The sequence below is a fragment of the Saccostrea cucullata genome, unplaced genomic scaffold (genome assembly GCF_032062105.1).
Source record: "Saccostrea cucullata isolate Sc308-1 unplaced genomic scaffold, CSIRO_AGI_Scuc_v1 ctg721, whole genome shotgun sequence".
NCBI classification, from domain to species: Eukaryota; Metazoa; Mollusca; class Bivalvia; order Ostreida; family Ostreidae; genus Saccostrea; species Saccostrea cuccullata.
Window position 1 is genome coordinate 77,360 of NW_026918602.1, and position 17,964 is coordinate 95,323.

Here is a 17,964-nt window from a genome sequence, read left to right on the forward strand (position 1 = left end):
AAGCATCCAGGGATAGTGTAGATTCTAAAATTTTAAAATCATAAAAGGGAAGGGGATAGTTGGGCATGATAGGTATAGCAAGAGGGGAAATCAGGTAAAGAACTGCATCACCCAAGTTACTCAGGTGAGCGATGTGGCCCATGGGCCTCTTGTTATATATTATATACAATTATTATTTTCCTATTCATTTGTCAAATTATTCTTTTTCTATTCATTTGTCAGATTGTACTTTTTCTATTCAATTGTTTTACTCTCTCTCTCTTTCTCTCTCTCTCTCTCTGAATTCATTCTAAATATGTACCAATTGATAATCTACTCTTTATACATTTTTTCAGTGTTTACATGTACTTGTAATTGTACCTCGACCTGTGGAGAGAGCGATCACAGGCAGTTATGCCTGCTGTTCAATCCATTTCTATGAATAAAATATATTTTAATCTAAGTGGTATTTATTTACACATTTCTTTGTTTCCATACAAAATGTATCGAATTACCGCACCTATTGTATTGTTTAGCAGTCGTATATTTGTGAAATTCAGCCTCTTTAATTCTTCTATATGACCATGTTTATAGATATGTAGCCCGTAACTGTGAGACCATTTGTAATTCTGGTTATACAAAACCAATCCATGTGGAAAAAAAAAACACTATGATGATCCTGCAATTTGACTAATTCCTTATTTGCTTTAGCGAGCTTCATGGCCATAGTCACCGAGTTGTCTCCCCACTTCGTTGGGTCATAAGTTACATAACTTTCAATCCATTTGTTAATGAATCTTGAATTCTTTGCTGCTAGAATTAACGCACTCCCAAGAGAGCCATCATGTGCATGGCCCATTGCACATTCATCGTTTCTGAAGACATTCAGTGATCTCAGGATTATTTGATCTGTGTCACAGTATATGCCGCCATACTCTGAAATATCAGTTTGTAAGTCATGTAAATATTTCTATGTTTTGGCATACAAATATTACAAATTCTTTTTTTAAAATCCGTATTTAAACCAATAACCCCCAATTTATCCAGGGGGTTAATTTTTTTTCTACTTTTATGTTTGTTTACCATAATTATTGTATATATTTTAAGAGTCGTGTATTTCTTATTACTTGCTTGCTTATAACGTGTTACCATGTATAATTTGCCTGTCTCTTAATTTTCCTGGAGATAGATCAGTTTCAATAACGCATTGTAAGTCAGTTGTCAGTCCCCATGATCCAGTATGTGTTTTGTATGTTATAAACTTGGTAACTATGATATTGTTGAGTTTTATATAAATATATAAATTTCACAGTTTACTAGTCATGCAAAAATTTCTGTATAAATATTAAGGTTTGTTAAAGTCATGCAAATATTTCTATATACAGTTCAATGTAATGATATGTAATCATTTAACTGAAATCAATGTATTTTCTTCAACTTTTGCATTCTTAAAAAAATATTTCAAAGAATAGGATTAAATTTAAAAAGATAAAGTTTAACCTCTATCGAAATATCTTAATCTATGTTGAATTCTATATAGGTAACAAAAACTGTAGTAGTTAACTTATACTCTCTAGATTAATTTTGAGTAAATTCTTAAAAACGATATTTGCATAAACACTGCAATCACAAAGCAATTAAATCAAGAAGCTCCCTTAAAAACAATTTTGATAGAAGGATCACCCAAACGATAACTATTCCATTGCAAACCGTTTACAAACATGCGCATGAATTTATTTCGAATGTACAATTTGAACTTGAAATTTAAAGTCAACATTTTGCAACAAACTGCACTAGGTAAATTCCTTTGCTGGTGTGCTTTTGTATTTCTAAAGGTGCGTTAAAATTTTCCGTGAACATTGCAAGCTCTTTTTAATTTTCATGAAAAAAATATCAAAACGACGAAACTTAGTAGAGATCAGAATTAAATCTTGACATCAAATATAGATTGCAGTTCAGACGTTTATATTTTTACAAAATATTTTTTTTTCGTTGGATATTTCTAGTATTTATAAATAATAATGATCTTATAATTCATTATGTGCTTATAAAAGATTTTTTAAAGGAAAATACTAGTACATTTTTTGTTTTATTGCTTTGAATTGCCTGTTTGGTTTGTAACAAGTTCCTTGCATTTTATTTTTTTAATTTATTTTCAACGTGGTGGGATGGATTGTTGTTGTTTGTTTTTTAGCATATGTGTCTAGATTATGAAATGTTGCCTTCAGTAAATAAATAATATCTGTTACATACAAATTATAGGTCTTACCTTTCAATATACGAAGACGAACAATGTCTGCTTTATGTTGCACCCAAGATATATGTCTCCCTGCGATATATAGCGGAGCTGAAATTCTAATATGAATTATGTTTGGAATAACAGTAAGTAAAAGATTCCACAAGTCACCAAATGGTAAAAAATCAGCGAAAAGAAAAATTAAACATGGTTTTTGCTTTTCATAGGCACTGTAAATGCTTACAAAATTAATAAGCTCAAAATGTTGTATACCAAACCAGATGTAGTGAACTATGTTCGGAACAACTCTACCAGAGCTAAATTTGTCAATGATCAAGTTAAGGCAACTGTCTGGAAATTCAAACAATGGCAGCGATTGGTTGAAATTTGTCGCAACGTGAATAGACACATTTGTGTTGTTGCATATTGGAACAAGCTGTTTTCTTCTACCCATCGAACGATTGTAGAATCCAGAACTTTTATCTAAGCACCGTTGAAGTGATTTGAATGACCAGTCTTTTCCACCTATGGCTGGAGTGTCTGAATTAAATTGAAAACTGAGTCATAGAAGAAGAAAAATATATGCTATGAAAAAAAATGTGAAAGATTTTTATAGAGGTTTTATAGTTTAAATTGCTTTATTTCCTTTAGAGTCATTTCTTTCAAGTTACAATCGAAAATGGTTTCAAATATCAAAATTGAGTTGCAGATATATTTTTTAACGAGTTTCATTTACATACTTCTTTGATACTTTGGATGAAAATCCATTTCACTGTCACATGACTGTTCCTGAATCACAACATCCGGATACGTAGAATCCCAGTCATTTGTAAAATAGATTACTACTAGCAGTAAAAGAAAACTACCACATGATCCGTATGAAAGCACTAATATGTAATTTTGAATGAAAAAAACGTAAAATATCTCGCACATGCATAAAAATGGCGATGAAACTCAGAAGTCCAATGAATCAACACAAATGGAGAGCTGAGCAAAAATCAGGTCCCCTAACAATCAGACTGATAATTACATATAGAATGCAATTATTAAAGCCTAAAATATCTTTATAGCCAGGACATACGAGATAGATATATATTTTTAGATTATGGAATTACGTCAAAATATTAATTTCGCCTTAGATATTTACAAATCGAATTATTTTCGTCGTCCGCTTTCCACTTAAAAAAATATTTCTCAAGAATCCCGAACACAAGAAACGCCAAACGTGGTGTTTGTGAAGGTAATTATAAGTATTATGGTCATGCACATAAATATGTAAATGTACTCAAACTGTATGGATTCAAGTTCGATTAAGTCAGAAAATTATAGGAGCTAGCGTGGGTAAAGTATTAATTGATATTAACAATAAAAATCTAGCTAGTTAAGAACTTGTTTTTTTTTATGAAGAATCACATCTTGGTGGTTGTTTAAGTATTAAGTATTACAGCTCTTGTCAAATGAAATCTACATTTACTTATAGACACACAAAAAAATATAATGATTATATATTGTTAGAGGTATCATTTTAAGTCTTAAGTCTAGTTTCAAGTATACTTTATACAAAAACAATATTGGGTTGTTGTTTTTTAGGTCACCTGAGTAAACTCAGGTGACCTATTGCTATCCGTTTTCGTCTGTCGTCGTGCGTTGTGCGTCGTGTGGTGTGCGTTAACATTTGAACATTTTCAGCTTCTTCTCTGCAACCACTGAACCAATTTCAACCAAATTTGGCATAATGCATCTATGGGTAAAGAGAAACAAAAATTCTGAATTTCATGATCCCTGCCCCCTGGGGCCTGAGGAGTGGGGCCAAAACGACTAAAATTAATGCAATCTTTAAAAATCTTCTTCTTTACTCCTGGAAATCAAGCAGTCAAACTGTTTGCATGATTGTAATCAGCATTGAGTCCTCTACCAAAATTGTGAAATTCATGGCCCTGGGGTCTGGGGTTCTGGTGTTAGGGCTGGGGCTCTATTGATCATGTAGTGAAAATGTATTAATTCTTTGAAATTCTTCTTCTCTGCTTCTGGGTATTAAATAAACTAAATAAGTACATAATTATGATGAGCAAGAGTGCCTCTACCAAAATTGTGAATTTTTTGGCCCCAGGGTCAGGGGTTCTGGTGTTTGGGCGGGGCTCTACATGTATATATCATATAGTGGAAATGTATTAATTCTTTGAAGATCTTCTTCTTTGCTCCTGGGTATAAAATAAACTAACTAAGTACATAGTTATGATAAGCAAGAGAGCCACTTCCAAAATTGTGAATTTTATGGCCCCAGGGTCAGGGGTTCTGGTGTTAGGGCGGGGCTCTATTGATCATATAGTGAAAATGTTTATTTTTCTAAAATTTTCTTCTCTGCTTCTGGGTATGAAATAAACTAACTAAGCACATAGTTATGACGAGCAAGAGTTCCACTTCCAAAATTGTGAATTTTTTGGCCCCAGGGTCAGGGGTTCTGGTGTTAGGGCGGGGCTCTATTGATCATATAGTGAAAATTCATTAATATTTTGAAAATCTTCTTCTCTGCTCCTAGGTATTAAATAAACTAACTAAGTACATATTTATGATGAGCAAGAGTTTCACTTCCAAAATTGTGAATTTTATGGCCCCAGGGTCAGGGGTTCTGGTGTTAGGGCGGGGCTCTATTGATTTTATAGTGAAAATGCATGAATTCTTTGAAAATCTTTTCCTTTGCTCCTGGGTTTTATACCAATGATCAAAGTACTTGTATATATATATATATATATATATATATATATATATATATATATATATATATATATATATATATATATATATATATATATATATATATATATATATATGATGAAGAAAGGTGCATCTAGCAAAATGGCTATTTTTTTATGCCCCCAGGGTCGGGGGGGGGGGAGGTTACATAGTCTGAAAATAAATTAATGCTTTAAAATCTGCTATTTAGTATTAATCAACCATTTTATGATAAAATTTGCAAAATTTTGAAATACGTGGTCCCAGGGTCAGTGGTTTCTTTGGAGTGAGGTGCACAACTGGTTAAAAAGTGGAAGTGCATTTTCTCTTTGTTACTCTGATATACCTCTGTGTATTTAGTAAATAGAGAAAGCATGCTAAGTTTATAATTATGATAAGCAATGGTGCCTCTTTCAAAATTGTGAATTGTGAATTTCATGGCCTCTGGGGTAAAACACGAACCGATTTTAATTGTTTGAACGTTGTTACACGATACTCAGGTGACCTATAAGGCCCGTGGGCCTCTTGTTTTTAATCTACATGGATAGGAATGTTATTTCAACTAATAAATGTGGATAATTGTATTGAAATTTCTAGGTTGTCTTTCCCAGATGTATATTTCCAATTACTTGTGCATGATATTATATTTCTCAGTTTCAAATAAAAGTTTAGTAACTGATTCGCAGGGGACATACACTCCTCCATGGTACCTGAACTGCACCGCTGTTGTTTTAGAGGTTCGTGTATGCACCGGTTCTAATTTCCATTGTTTGAATTGTTTGAATGAATTTTTGAGCTTGATTACAACTTGTTATCTCAATGTTTTGTAGCTCAATAGTATAAAATGCTATAATATATATTGAAATTTTGATCTAAAATGAAATTTTAATCTTGTTAAAATCATTTTAATGCCTTATTACATAGTAATGATGTAAAGTTGGAAAGAAAGTAATCTGAGAACATACAAGTTTTTAATATATACCTTGAGAAATAAGTCGTTTGACCATAGGTAGATGATATAATTTATAAAATGTATTTATACATAATTTAGAATGTCTTCATTTAGGTTACCTTTTCCTATTTCAATTGAAAGATATGAAATTATTGTTGCAATTTGTTTCATAAAAAAATCAAATGAGTGGATTGAACAACGAAAAATGAATTTCACTTTGGTCTCTGAAATTTAACAAATGATTGAACGTTACGGGAAGAGCCTCAGGTAATATACAACGTTTGATAATAAAATTAATTTTTTTTTTTTTTTTTTTTTTTTGATTATGAAACAAAGTTTATTAACAATTATTTTATCTCGTGCAAATATAAGTGTAAAGTTTAAAATATTTTTTTTACAATTCAAGTGCTTTCAAATAAATGATAGCCTAAAACAATATATTTTGTTAGTGATTATTATGCTAAAATGTTTGATAAATGAACTATCCATTCAGACTTAAGTCATACTGAAAAAAAAATTTAATTAAAAAAATTAAACAGGAACAGTTGTTTTTATAATGCTTCCTTTTTGAAAATTTTCATGCATACAAAAGAACAGAAAAAAACCCCACAAACATAAATAGTTACACGAACACACCTCACACACCACACACACTCGGTGCACCTTTCCCAAAATACCAGCTGTTCATAATTACATTTAAAGTGATAATTAGAATTTTCTATGTATGACAAATTAAATCAAACATTGCCCATTTACTATACATTTTAGTTTTACAATGAAAATGGTTTTCACAATATTTTTCAATTTTCCTATAATACTTTTTTTGAGATTCAAGTCATTTATCCAATAACATACAACAAAATATTGAGGTAAAATTTCCACAGAAGCCCTCTTGTAATACCTCACCTGGGGTGCCAAGAGCTCCCTGGATCAGTATTATTTTTTCCAATATTTGATCACAGAATTATATCCAATTGAAAAAGAAGGGGGAAACATATATATCATTGTTGACATTTCATTTTCATACATATACATAAATATATCATTTAGAAACATTTTTGCATCATTTTTATATTTATCAAAGTATAAGTTTTGCATAGATATAATGATGACCCTCTGTTGCAGTGGGAATTATGTAAGAAAAAAAGAAAAACGTCTATATTAATCCCACTGTAACTAGTATTGAGGGCCAGGTCACCCTGCAATACGGGTTTGGAGCTTTAAAACAAATTAAAGAATAAAAAAAACAGAATACATTTTCTAAATACATGAAAAAAATTTTCTCACATACATAGTTTGTATCTAGCATTACATTTACATCTTTTTACTTCAACATTCATCTTCAACATATTTTAAACATAAAGTTTCCAGTTACTAGAAAAATAACATACCAAACTAGAACACTAATAACCAGTGTAGTTAGTGTGTCTTATAGTGGATTAAATAATGTGAATATATAGTTTATCATAGCAGCGGATATCGACAATAACACTATAACTATAGTATTAAAATCACAAGGGATTTTGAAACATATGATTTATTTTTTCTCCTTAAAAGTCAAATCATATGGTTGTAATAGTAAGTTAGATTTCGTTTCATTTATGAATGCGGATTTCATACTGAAGTCAGTTATTTTTAAATTCTCAAATTCACATGTAATTTTATTTCTTGTTTTCCATATGACCCATTTATAAATATATATTATAGTGTTAACAAAGGTTCTTTGGATTTGCGATCCCTTCAAGTATCCTAATGTTATTGTTTGTTGGTCAATTTGTGAAATATTATTTAGTTGTAGCACATTTTCAATTATGTCTTCTAATAACTTGAGTGTTGCTTTCATTTTGTGCAATGGAAAAAGATGTGTCGTTGATTTTCTTTATGGTTTTTACATACAGTAAGTTGCTAAAACCATTGGATAGTCCAATTTTACATAATTTATCTTCAGTATACAATATATTATGCACGCATTTCCATTGGAATTCTTGAATTTTATTTCTAACTTTCACTTTTGAAATACTATCCCAAACTAAGTTCCACTGTATGTTATTTTTATACATTTTATCCATTTTTGCTATAACACTTAAAATGTAAATTGCTTCTGATAATAAAATTAATTAATATTTATTTTACTTATTAGGAACATGGCGACATTATAAAGTACAACACGAGGTCAATTTATGAAATGAATTTGCATATAAATAGTCGAATAACAGTATATAATATTAACCTAAAGACAAAACATCAACTTTCGAGCAAGAATGGACTATAAATACATGTTAATACCAATCCAGAGAGTCGTTATTTTTTCGTTTAATTTGGGAATTGGTCTGAGACCTAAATTACGTAACAATGCACAAACACTTCTTTTTTGTTTTGTGTAATTAAAAAATCAAGATATATTTACCTGTACTTTTTAAGATTATTCATGCTTAATTTCCCTTAATTTTCCAGACAAATCAAAACATCTTATATGCTGTTCCCACATGCACAAACTCTGCACACGTATACACTTTAAAATTGCTCACACATCCAAAGAAATTTAAAAAAAGACTCTTTTTACTGTAGAACTGTTATGCATGACAAATTAATGCATTTTAATGACGTACATACAAATACATTAAGTGTGACGGTGCAAAGTATGACACCTGGAAAACACATACACATCAATTAAACATTGATATAAGTGCAACTTAAGAACCCAATGTGCAACTACATGTATATAATCATTTTGCTAATTTGTAAGGGATCTGGAAAAAGAGATTAAGCTGAAAATTATTAAAAATGGAAACAATAATTTGAAGATTGCATTTTTATTATGAAGTTCTTAGAAAGTATTAAAACATGAAAGATATGGAGATAACAAACAGTATTCCAGATCAAAAGTCCATAAAACAATACAAAATAGGAGAAGAGCAAACACGGACATCCAAAACATCAGAGGAGGGATCATGTGACATAGAGGAGTAAGCATCCTCCGCAAAAATTACAATGCATATTAAGACAAATCATCTTTAAGAATGTGCACGGTTACAGACGAATTATTTCCTTAGATTAAGTTGAATTATTATAGTTATTGCTGAAACTCGTTTCATATTTTAAAGGCAGAGATTTTTAGCACTGCCTTTCAAAATGCCTAGTCTGTAAAACCCTGTCAGTTAAGTGCACTAAGGTTCATCACTTTCTGGTTCCTGTATAAACCCTAAACCCCTTGTTTGGCACTCGTGGTGACCTTCAAATTAACTTTTGGTATATGAATAAATAAAGTCTGATTTAGTTTAATCAGTTACTAGTTTTTTTAAATTTTTAATCAACACACATACCTACATCTAAAACAAGCTAGTCCTCAAAGCAACACATCTGTAAAAAAATAAGCCCCTCCCTCATCTGCAATTTACCACAAGGTAAATATCTCGTACTTCAGGACATCCCCTGGCGAGCGGTCGCACCCGCCGTGTTTTCTTGTCATGATCGGAAAATAACGAAAAAACCAACGTCAATTCAGTGTAAAATAATGGACTAACAATTAGATTGAAAAACGTCAGTCACCATTTGACTCAATGATAAATTGTATTTTGCTGACCAGGTCACTGTATCGACCATAGAACTTACGAAATGATTTAAAAGAGACAGCTGATATTTGTTAGTTTTCCATTAACGTCTTTTTCAAGTAAAATATCCAAAAATGAAACAGATGTTTCAGACTTTTGATCCTTACATCGCGGGCTCAAATACCACTGCAAGTCGTGGAGACCAGTCCATCGGATGAGACCGTATGTCCCCGTGTCGAACTTTTCTCCTCATAAACATGATAAACTATAGACCCTTTTCTTATATATATCGACATATTTTGCCTCGGAGTTATTCCCCTTAACCGCCATTTTGTAGATAAAGCAGTGAATTAACCTCTTTGAGCAAACAATTTTAAACATACATGCAAAAATATAGGGGGGATATTTACAACCTTACAATCATGAATTAAAAGAGGCTTGAAAAAAACGTATATTCATTAGAAAAATAGTGTTATCTTTACCTCAGTAACCAGTAATAAAAAAATTGAACTTGGTTAAATAATGAAGAGATCTCGGAATGTTGCCCTGCGATATGGCGGCTAAGGAGAGTAACTCATAGGCAAAATATGTCATAGGAAAAGGGTCTATAAGTATACTTCTTGAAAGAGACGTAAAACAACAAGATAATTAAACATACCTTTTTGAATAGCCTGTTGACTGACGTATCCAAATATCTTTTGAGGAAGAAGGTGTTAATGAAAGTGCGTATAGAAATTTTTCTTAATTTGCTCCAAGGCATATTGTCATTTCTCTATTTTATTTTTTTTTTATCATCAAAAGATTGATAAATTATTATGAACTTATTTTAAAGACATTTATTTCATTGTAGAAACATTTTTTAAGCGAGATCAAATAAATACTATGAGTTGGTGTTGTTTTGTGAATTCTTGAAAATTTAAAAAAATATATATAAACTGCTACGGTTATCTTTCTTTCTGTGCATGTATATTAAACACATAAATCGTTCTTCCGCGTATAAAATTCTTTTTCTCTGGAAAAAAATCTATTAACTCACATCCTGTTAATCGAAAATCGACAAAGAATGATATCAATATTGTTAGTCTTGATGCAATATTTTTTGGTAAAAAATAATCTTGAAATTCAGAAAATTTGACAATATCTTCGTGTTGAGTGAAATAAAAAAAATATTGAAGGTTTGTATTTTAGTAACAGGGATCTGTCAATTTCTTTTGGTGCTAAGGTGCATTTAATATTACTTTTTTGGCAATGCAATTGCGTCTTTAACATAAATCACTTCTTCAATATTTTTTATCCGAATAAATGATGGAACCAGACATACTTTTTTCTATCTTGAAAAGACACTTTAAATATAATTTTGAATTACTGAGCCAAATTAAAATATTTGATCTGTTTGCAAATAAGCAAGATTAGTTTTCAACTTATACTGAATTGTAGCAGAAGTATCGAATGTATCTTATATACGTCCCAGTTAATCATTACTGTATATAGGGAAAATTTCGCCCCTTTCGCCCTCTCCTTGAATGGGCGAATTTAAAAAGGAGCGAACTCATTTTAAAAGGGCGAAAATAACACGGGGCGAAAATAAACCTGTATACAGTATTAGATATTATTGATTGATAAATAATAATTCAAATTGGCGTTCTTTCTGGACCTTGAGAGGGTATTTGCGATATCTGTCACAGCATAAAACATTTCACTGCACACATAATCTTAAATGTGACCTGGTGGGGAAAAAAATCATACGATCATTTCTTCTAAGAATAAATTTGAATAATTATAATTATATAATGGCATGGAACGGTATTTAAGGCCTATTATTGTTCAGGAATAAGGTTATGTTAAATTAAGTTCATAGCTGTTCTTATGGTTTGAATCCATAAGGTGTTAGGATGAGTGATTAGTTTGAATTAGTGGGCAACTTAAGGGTGACGCCGAAAAGGAGTTTTCCCCAGCTCCAAAGGAAAGGAGAAGTTCTTTGATTGATACCTTTATTAAGGCATTAATGTCAATCTAAAATTGTTTTTTTCTGCATTCCTGGAGGAATATAATAAAATAAATAAATATTTACTTAACATCTTTTTGTCTTTTTTGAAAATATATCAATTTGTCCTGTCACTTAAATGATCAAAGGTTTTTTTTTCATTAAAAAAAAGACAATATTTTTCAACCAAAAATAATTTGCAAAAAAGTGTTTTGAAGTAGCCTTCGAAATTTCTGGCTCAGAGACCTGTTTTGACGGCATGGAGAATTGTCTGGTTTTGAGTTGTCAATCGTTGAACAAAAATGTCGAAAGTTTTGGCATTCTATTTCATCAGACAAGACGTTAAATGTGTAAGAAATCCTGAAATAACATATAAGTAGTAAAAAGTTCGTACGAAAAGGTAAGACTGATTTACAAACTTATGTCATTAAATAACGATAAGATATTTAATGCATGTAGTAAACTTTTTTCTTCCAAGTCATTACGACGTTGATGCGTTATATCTTAATTACTAAAGCCAGACAGATATACTTTTGGTTTTATAATCGTAAGATGCTTGATTTGTAACATTAATGACAGTGTTGTACACTTCGTTAATATTAACAAGATCACTCTTCAAGATAAAACTGTATCTTATTGGAAGCTATTTATTTTATGATCTTAATGACAGCTGCTGAACCAGACTCATAAATCATTCTAGAGGGGAAGATAATAGACGAGAATTAACAAGAAAAAGCTAACTCTCGCAGGAATACTGGTAAGTGCATTTTGCGAAACAAAAATTGTTTTCTGTTGTCAAATAAAACCATATGATACTGATAAACTTTGTTTTAACTTTGTCTGAGCAACATTTATGTAAATTATCCACATTGCTTGTGTTAGATCTGTCTGATATAGCGTCTACCTGTCTTTTCTCGAGACAAATCCCATCCAACTGAAAACCTTCACTGGGTGAAGTTCAACATTTCGCAATCTAACCACTTGTCTAGATAAATTAATACAAAATGACTGGTTTTTGTGATCGGGTTTGGATGAGCACCTCATGCCAGCTATTTAATCTACGGTTGAATGATATCTACAGATAAACAATAAAACCGCACTTATAGAGCACATACGGATAAGAAAGGTATTAAAATTCAGTGGATCCCTGCTATTTTACGAAACTTTTAAAGCTGAGGCGGGAACACATGTTGCAAGTTATCATGAAGAACGCCCTGAGATGCGAACACTAAGCATAGAGATGTCAAGACAGATTAAGGTGATTGGGGAATTGTTACAAATCAAATCAAAAGTTTTAAAACACTAGGCAACGTCGTTTATTTAAAAAGCTATAAAGGCAAATTAACGTATGAGTAAGACACTGCCTTGATCTAATCGAACACGCGCGTCACAGCGGGTTATTGCCCCTAATGAGCGATATCATTGCGGTTTGATTTTCGTTCTTTGATCAGTAAACAACTATAGAGTATAAAGAGATTGTGGTGATAGCAAGAAATGGTTATGAGTCCAAATATCTGTCGTCTGGCAATACATCATCTCTTTATTATCTTGTTACGCTCACAGTTAACTCACAGTAGTAATTGCCAAATTCTGGTTTGGTGAAAACTGCGGCTAGCCTGATTCACAGATAAAAATTACATCTAATAAGTGTTTGATTTAAGAGAACAAGATCTTTGGTAATAACTGCGTCTTTTATTTGATTTAAAAGGTTGTTTCGTAAATGAGTTCTTGTGGAGGCTATATGAACCACGGCAGAAAATAAAATGAATGTTTCGCCTACACTGTTTCACTTGCCGTTCATAATATAATTATTTGCTTTTTATAATATCTCAATAAAATTGTATATTATAATGTATATTTGTATTACCTTTTTAAATAAAATTTTCAACAAAACTGAATTTTGAAAATTAGTTTTTAAAGCAGAAATATGGAAGTCAGATTGAGAGAAAAGAGACTATATGTTTCATAAATGACTTTTCAAACAAACTTCAAAAAATCGCTATGTAAAATTAGATTCCATACTGACGTAAAAATACGAAATAGCGTAATTTTTTACCATCTTCTGGTCTTTTATAGCCACTTGACATGATTTTGAACTTTTTGGACGCAAAGTACACATTCTCAATAAAGAAAAGGGTCACAACTCCGTTTTCATCTGGAAATCTTGTTAAATATGTAAGAGAGGACAGGTCAATTACGGTTATCTATTTTTACAAATTTTTAAAACGGAATTTTGGAAGTTAGTGTTAACACAAGATCTGACGTATTCATAAACTAATTTTGTACATTTCCTTTACAATCTTAAGATATATATTTTTAAACTTTTTAATCAAATACATTTCCTCCACTAAGTTAGATCCTTCCATAGACATGTAAGTTATTTTGGATATAGTATCACACAAATTAAAAAAAAAAACCTTGCAGGTATTTAAAATAAATGTGATTACGTATATTTTATCATGTTCAGAGCAGTTACTAACTAAAAAAAATTGCAAAACACAGCCAACTTGTTTATAGTATATTAACTTATATTCAAAAAAATCATTATGGTTTTTGAAACATAGGACAATTTTCGAAGCCAATTTATTAATCATCACACCTCTGATGTTTGAGAGGTCCCTGTCTACTCGGCTCCTATATTGACTTGTTTCAGCTGACATTGGAGGTTGACTTCTATTCGTTATTATCACTTTTAATATTACTTACCAGACAAAATACCTTTTGATTATTATTGTTAAAATACACAATACAGGTGTATATTGACTTGGAATTTGTCTTTCCTTGTTTGTTTTATGTTTCAGCATAATGCTTATTAATGCTTTTCTCAATATTTTTTTTCAGTTCAAATGCAAAATAGTTCAAAATTAATGTCTTTCGAGAAAGTTGAAACACGTATGAAACTCATTTTCGAATTAAATTGATCTTACATTGAACATGCTTTTGTACATCCAATTGGTTTGGGCACATATTTTCTCATTGACAATGTGTTTAAAAGGAGCCTTTTAACATTCTGTTGGAATTCTCATTAGTACTAATTAACCGTTATTAGCAGACCTTTTTTTTGAATTCACATGAAGCAAAATCCATTCAAAATTGTATATACGAGATAAAAACACTTGCTTCAACTCGGCTTTTATATATCTCGACGACGTTTTATCAAGTGATTCATGTAGATTATTGCCAATTCATATGTCTTGAGTAATTTTTTCATATTTCATTGTTATTAATTGATACAAACCAGTATATACCCTACTTTGAACATAAGACAATGCGATGATATTGACAGTGTAAAGCCAATAGAAACATGTATTCAGAAATTTGTAGGCAAAAATTTTAAGAAAATTTAAAAAAAAAATCAGAATTGAAGCATAGATAAAAAATGAATATTTTAACATAATTAAGAATGGTGCAGCTAGCTTTATCCAATGAATGTAAGAGGAGTACATCTTATTCTTAAAAATTCTAAAGACAACATTAGAGATGAGTGTATTAAATGATACAAAAATGATACAAATTTTCTATTTCACTCAGAGCTAAAACTAATTATTACATGTTTCAATGTGTTATCTTTTTTCAGGTTAAAAATTTATCTATTAAATATTGTTCAATTGTTTCGTAAAGGCAAATTATGTCTTAATTAATTCCAGTCATATGTACATCTGGTATATCCCATTGATTTTGTTACCACAGTTTCTGATAATTGCTTTCATATTTGGATATTTTAATAGAAAAAAATAGTAGCCATAAAATAAGGATTTATGATGAACAAGATGACTTTATTTTTCAATCGCCAACGTTACTTGCATACGTAGCAAAATACACTTATAACCTGCATACGGGGTTTATTTATCAGTTGATTCAATACGCAAAGGCATTCTATAAATTATAATATTAACAATTTCTAAAACGAGGTAAGTTAATAAGTATCTCAAAAGTCTCGTTTAAATTAATGGTCATTTCGTAAGTTCTATTCTGGATACAATGTCCTTGTCAGCAAATACACAATCTATCATTAAGTCAAATTCTGATTGACTTATTTTGAAGCTATAATTTTCACAAAGAATTGTCGACAGATATTCACATTATAACCCTATCGTGACATCATTAGCACACGACAGATGTGACTAATCGGAAAAAGATATTTACTCCTCCATGGTTCCTGATCGTACTTCTGATGTACTAAAAGTCTGTGTTTGTATTTGAATTGTTTGAATTTTTAAGTAAGGTCCAAATTTTTAGAATTAAAATTTCGTATATTTTGGATTAAAATCGTTTTTCAAAATGATTTAGATAAGGAGGTCCTAAACATCGCTGACTGTTGTCAAAATATACATTTTCATTTGAAATGATTTAGCATTGACGAGTGCAAGGTTTGGGATCCCCACAAGGTAATGATATAAAAATAATAAAAACATGCACCTGTTCTAATAAAATTATTCACTCCAGAAATATCCTAGACCTCTGTCTCTTGGTGCAGTATCTCTGATCATCTTACTCATTCATACAAGGTTTTCGTGATTAACCAATTCGAATGCCACTGAGTTTTAATTGAACATAATTGGTAGGACAAAGGTTTGTACTTTTTTGCTGTTTAATACGAAAGAACTTCTTTAGAACATTTTCATTCATGTTTGTGAGTTCAATTATAAAAACTAAAGATAAGAAAGGTTGTATAAAAGCCAACTGTGGCCTTCAACTCGACATTTAGATTTATAGACGACGTATTGTCAACAGCAATGGTTATTTCCATTCTTATGTCGATACGATATATCCCGGTGAGCTTGAAATAAAAGATATCACAGAGTCTGACATATCTGTTTCATATTTGGATATTTTATTTGAATAAAGACGTTGATGGTAATCTAACAACCAAGCTCTATTATAAACATGATGACTTCAATCGTCAAATTCCTCTACGTATGCAGCATTATACCTCCATCACCAGCATACGAGGTTTATATCTCTCAGTTGATTCGATACGCAAAGCATGCTCTACGCATGTACAGTATTTAAAACGAGGTAACTTATTGACAAATAAAGAAAATCAGCAGTTTAGAGTCATCATTTCGAAAGTTCTATGGTCCATACAATTAGTCAAATGCTGACTGATGTTTTTTTTCATACTGATTGTTAGTCCATTATTTACACACTGAATTGATGACGGAATTTTCCGTTATTTATAATAAGTGTGTGACCGGTCGGCAGGGGATGCTCACTTCTCCATGGCACCTGATCCTACCTCTGTTTTGGAGGTACGTGTTTGCTCTGCTCCCAGTTTGTATTGTTTTATGGATTTTGAATACTGTTCGTTATCTCAATATATTACATTACTTTAGTTCACAGCTTAGCAAAACGATTGACGTGATGGTGCGTTTTCACAATACTGTAGCACATATGCATGAGTGCAAGCGTGGGTCCTCGGGAATATAATTTTTCATGAGCGAAGATATCTACATGTCGTCCTCACTATCATGTTATCGAAGTATATTGTTATGTGCATGTGTAACGTGAGCAAAATAATTTTAAAACTCAAAGACACGTTACATCTAAAGATAAAAGTGTTCGAAGCGTGCAGTGTCATTGCAAAATTTTAATGTACACTCTACACTAACGTAATGAATGTAAAGCGATTGGAATAGTTCCATGTACACTAAATTTAGAAATATTATCAAGTTTATCAAGCTTTCTTTCTTTGTCTTACCCACACACGGTTGCTCTTGGATTTAACATACATGTATACAACATGTAGAACTTGGGAAATACTCACAAGGATTCCTTCATAATTATTAAATTCAGAGAAATCTTAATATATGTATGAAGTATTGTACATTTTTGGTATAGAATGTCATTGTCTCAAAATATATTGCAGGAATTGAAAATTCCTGAGAGGTATTACACACTAAAATTTACATGTATACGTACCTAAAGAACAAGGTTCAAATTTGTCTTATTTAACCCTGTGAATATCTGTAAAACTGAAACTGCATAGTTTTAGTTTCCAATGCATTGAATATCACTTAGATCTTTGGTGAGTGCGTATTTATCAAAAATGACGTAATTTTCTGGCTAGTCAATGCATTGTGACGTCAAGAAATGCGTTATGCAATTTCCTCATATTCTGAAAAAAAGTCTACAAAAACGGCCATTTTTTAAAGGCTATTTTTCGATATTTAATATAGAGCGCAACTTCTGATCTAATATATGCAAATAGTAAATGATAGAACTGTTTCTGGGAATTAAAAGACATGTTTTATTTTTTAGATCAGAGAGTGTGCTCATATAATTTTTTTTCTCTAAAAGTACTCAATAATACCTGTTTACTTTAAAAATTAAGAACATTGGAATTTCATAAAACAAGTTCTCCAAGACCTTAACTTTTAGGAGAAAATTTTTAATAGGAAATAAAAGCACCAAGTCTCTATTTTATTTTAATGCTTCAAATGGAAAACAAGTGTTATTCAATCAATTGGCATATCTACAGGGCCATTTTATGCATAAAGTTAACCGAGCTCTTTATGAGGAAACGCAA

At 31.0% G+C, this 17,964-nt stretch overlaps 1 protein-coding gene across 1 annotated transcript; it reads right to left on the minus strand.

Moving 5' to 3' along the window:
• Window positions 1–468: 468 nt before the first annotated feature.
• LOC134268435 (uncharacterized) lies at window positions 469–3,105 on the minus strand. Its single transcript, XM_062750698.1, has 3 exons — window positions 2,956–3,105; window positions 2,249–2,755; window positions 469–915 (listed from the first exon to the last, which is right to left on the minus strand). Exons 1-3 carry the CDS (start codon window positions 2,981–2,983, stop codon window positions 554–556), a joined length of 897 nt encoding a protein of 298 aa, XP_062606682.1. The 5' UTR covers window positions 2,984–3,105; the 3' UTR covers window positions 469–553.
• Window positions 3,106–17,964: the final 14,859 nt, after the last annotated feature.

What these genes read in the sequence shown, in the direction of transcription:
- LOC134268435 (XM_062750698.1), bottom strand. Translation starts at nt 2,983, where the DNA reads ATGGATTTTCATCCAAAGTATCAAAGAA. An exon ending in TCATCCAAAGTATCAAAGAA is followed by an intron (nt 2,756 to 2,955) that starts GTATGTAAATGA and finishes AATTTAATTCAG; the next exon opens with ACACTCCAGCCATAGGTGGA. An exon ending in TCGTCTTCGTATATTGAAAG is followed by an intron (nt 916 to 2,248) that starts GTAAGACCTATA and finishes CTGATATTTCAG; the next exon opens with AGTATGGCGGCATATACTGT.